This window comes from Glycine max, chromosome 10, assembly GCF_000004515.6.
Source record: "Glycine max cultivar Williams 82 chromosome 10, Glycine_max_v4.0, whole genome shotgun sequence".
Taxonomy (NCBI): Eukaryota; Viridiplantae; Streptophyta; class Magnoliopsida; order Fabales; family Fabaceae; genus Glycine; species Glycine max.
The window spans coordinates 34,533,467-34,537,261 of record NC_038246.2 but is presented as its reverse complement, the minus strand read 5'-3'; the positions used below and the strand labels follow the sequence as shown (position 1 = coordinate 34,537,261).

At 41.0% G+C, this 3,795-nt stretch overlaps 1 protein-coding gene across 1 annotated transcript; it reads left to right on the top strand.

Annotated features, from left to right (window-relative positions):
- The first annotated feature begins 2,358 nt into the window (after window positions 1-2,358).
- On the top strand, window positions 2,359-2,976 carry LOC102662746 (uncharacterized). Its single transcript, XM_006590050.1, has one exon. The coding sequence runs from the start codon at window positions 2,359-2,361 to the stop codon at window positions 2,974-2,976; it is 618 nt and encodes a 205-aa protein (XP_006590113.1).
- The last annotated feature ends 819 nt before the right edge of the window (window positions 2,977-3,795 follow it).

The window sequence follows — 3,795 nt, the reverse complement described above, 5'->3', positions numbered from 1 at the left end:
ATGGTCTGAGTATTTTCTCGGTGCAAGAGCACTAGAATAACATTAAATAGAGAAAAACCTTTTTCTACGACAAGAGAAAGTTCAGTAGGAAACTCCCTAACGCTTTTATCTTGATATTTATTGCATTTTTATAGTTTGAGTTTATTTCGTAACTTGATAGTAGAGTAGTTGATTGCAGAATTTAAAACCATCATTGAATCTTTATTTTATTTCCAAGTTAAAAAGTGTTTACATGCTAAATATACATAATCTAGGTGAAACAAATTCCCTGTGGATACGATACTCGGTCTTACCGTTTTATATACTACTTGTGGAAGTCGGTACACTTGCCGATAGGTTCAACAAGTTTTTGGCGTTGTTTCCGGGGAATTTCTTTCCACTTAGATTGTATAAGTCAATTGGGAAACATTTATTCTTTATTCTTTGATTTTTTCTTGTGAATATTTGTAATTAAAATTTTATCTCTTAACTTGGTTAACTGCTCTGCTTAGCTTGCTTCTTGTATGCGAGGTAAAACTCCAGCAGGGGATTTAGCTCCATTGGATTTGGAGATTGAAGCTACTTGCAAGAGAAACAACACAAAAAAGAGGAGGAGAGCGCTACAAGATAGGACAACGAACCCAAGTGGCGAGAGAACACTTTCGTCCGAATCTTCATCATCATTTCCAGCAAATTTGAGAGAGTCCGAAGTTGGTGCATTCGAAGCTAACATGACAGATGATCAACCGCAAAGGGTGACTCTTAAGGATTATTCTAGCTCCACCGTGCCACAGTTTTTCACAAGTATTGCACGGCTGGATGTCCAAGCCACTAACATTTCATATCCACACTCCTTGATTCAGCTGATTCAAGGAAATCTTTTCCATGGCCTGTCCAATGAAGACCCATATGCTCACCTAGAAACTTATACTGAGATTTGCAATACAGTCAAGATAGTAGGGGTGCCGGAAGATGCTATTAGACTAAATCTGTTTTCATTCTCTTTAGCGGGTGAAGCTAAAAGATGGCTATAATCTTTCAAAGGAAATAGTCTGAAGACATGGGAGGAAGTGGTGGAGAAATTTTTGAAGAAATATTTCCCTGAATCCAAGACAGCTGAAGGCAAAGCAACAATTTCCTTCTTTCATCAATTCTCAGATGAGTCCTTGAGTGAAGCTTTAGAATGTTTTCATGGCTTGCTGCAGAAGACACCAACTCATGGATTCATTGAACCCATTCAGCTGAATATATTCATTGATGGTTTGAGGCTGCAGTCCAAGCAGTTATTAGATGCTTCAGCCGGAGGGAAGATTAAGTTGAAAACTCCATAGGAAGCAATGGAGCTCATTGAGAATATGGCAGCTAGTGATCACGCTGTTTTGCGTGATAGGACACACATACCCTCCAAAAGAAGTCTATTAGAGCTTTCTTCATAAGATGCATTGTTGGCCCAAAACAAGCTGTGGCTAAGTAGCTTGAGTCACTCACAGAGACACTCAACAAATTGCCAACACAACTGCAAGCAGCTCAACCATCTCACTCAGCAATTATGCAGGCTGGAGGCTGCAGTATTTGCGGAGGGACTCAAGAATCGGGTTGTTGTATGGTCCAAGATGATGCAACCAAAGAAGTTAATTATATGGGGAACCAAAACAGACAAGGATTTCACTCAGGCGGTTTTTTAGGCTACCAGCAAAGAGGAAACTTCAATCAAAATCAAGGACAAGGGTGAAGATCGCATCTAGGCAATCAGTTCAACAAGGATCAAGGAGGGTCTTCTAATAGACCTCCTAATCAAGGGCCAAACCTGTATGTGAGAACCGCTAAGCTGGAGGACACTTTGACTCAATTTATGCAAGTCTCAATGTTTAATCACAAGAGTACTGAGTCAACCATTAAGAACCTAGAAATCCAAGTGGGGCAGCTGGCTAAACAAATAGCTGAAAGTTCTTCAGGAGGTTTTGGAGCAAACACTGAAAAGAATCCCAAAGAAGAGTGCAAAGTTGTTATCACTAGAAGAAAAAGGGGATTGTCTGTGGAGGATGAGAGTAGGAGCAATGGAGGAGAATTAGAAGTTGAGAAAGAGAAAGAGGGAGATCAGATGGGAGAGAGAAAAATAAATGAGGTTGATGAAGTAGAAAATGAGAAAAATCACAAAAAGAGAAAAAGTGAGGGGGACGAGATAAAAGAGAGTGAAAAGAAAAAGACTAAGAGTGAGCTGGTGAAGGAGAAGAAGAAAAAGGTTGTCCCCAACTCAGGAAGGGAAGCACCATACCCTTTGGTGCCGTCTAAAAAAGACAAGGAGTGATACTTTGCTCATTTCCTTGATATTTCAAGAAATTGGAAATTACTATTCCTTTTGGAAAAGCCTTACAATAGATGTCACTCTACACCAAGTTTCTAAAGGATTTGCTGACCAAGAAGGGTAAATATATACACAGTGAAAACATTATGGTGGAAGGCAATTGTAGTGTAGTCATTCCGAGGATTCTTCCACTAATATACAAAGATCCAGAGAGTGTCACTATCCCATGCTCAATTGGTGTTGTGTCGGTTGGAAAGGCGCTTATTGACTTAGGGGCTAGCATAAATCTGATGCCCATATCTATGTGTAGAAGGATAGGGAACTTGGAGATTCTACCAACTAGAATGACATTGCAGTTAGCAGATCGCTCAATCACAACACCCTATGGTGTAGTGGAAGATATATTGGTCAAGGTGTGCCACTTCACATTCCCAACTGACTTTGTGATCATGGACATAGAAGAAGATGTCGAGATTCCATTGATCCTAGGCCGACCGTTTATGTTGATGGCCAAATGCATGGTGGATATGGGAAATGGTAACCTAGAGATGAGTGTTGATGATCAAAAGGTTACCTTTAATTTATTTGATGCAATTAAGCATCCAAGTGACCATAAGGCCTATTTTAAGATGGAGAAAGTCAAACATGAGGTGGCTATGATGGCTAGAGCTATGGTATCACAGGACCCTTAGAGGTGACGAACGTCAAGCTAGTGACGTTAAAGAAGTGCTTACTGGAAGGCAACCCAACTTTTCTTACCTTTCTCAATCATTTTATGTTGTTTAATGCATGTTAGTTAGGTTTTGTTCACTTGAGACTGCTAGAGTAGAATATAAAAGCATGTTTTTAATGGAAAAAGGGTTGGCCACAAGCTTCTCTGAAGCTAAGGATGGGAAAGAACTTAGAAAAATTTTCAGTCATCCAACTTGCTCAGCGTGACACCCATGCTAAGCGAGCCATAGCCTATGCGCTGAGCGAGCAAAACTCTCGCTAAGCGCACCAACCCCTCATCTGATGGTTGTTGGGGTCTCGCTAAGTGAGACAATCGCGCTAAGCCCAAAACCTTCTTGGGTTATACATTTATTGAAATTGGGCTAAGCAAGGTAGCTCGCTAAGCGCGTCAGTCTATCTCACTAAGCGCATCTATGCGCTAAGCGCAAAAGTCTCTCTGTCTGGGCTATAATGTTAATTGGGCTAAGCGAGTCATCTTGCTAAGCCCAAAAGTCTCTCTGGAATGGCAATTACGCTAAGCGAGACCATCTTGTTAAGCGCCACCCCACTACTGCATCCTCATTCATTTAATCCATTGAGTAAGCCATGGTCTGCTTAGCGGAAGTTGCAGACCAATCAGAGCTGCAGAACTCGCTAAGCACGCATTTGCACGCTAAGCCCAAAAACCTCTCGGGTTCATATTTTAAAGAATTGGGCTGAGCGAGTTAGTCTCGCTAAGCGCGTGAATTTAAATTCTGAAAATTCAAACGTTAGACAGTGCTTGTTTAGTGAGACACTCG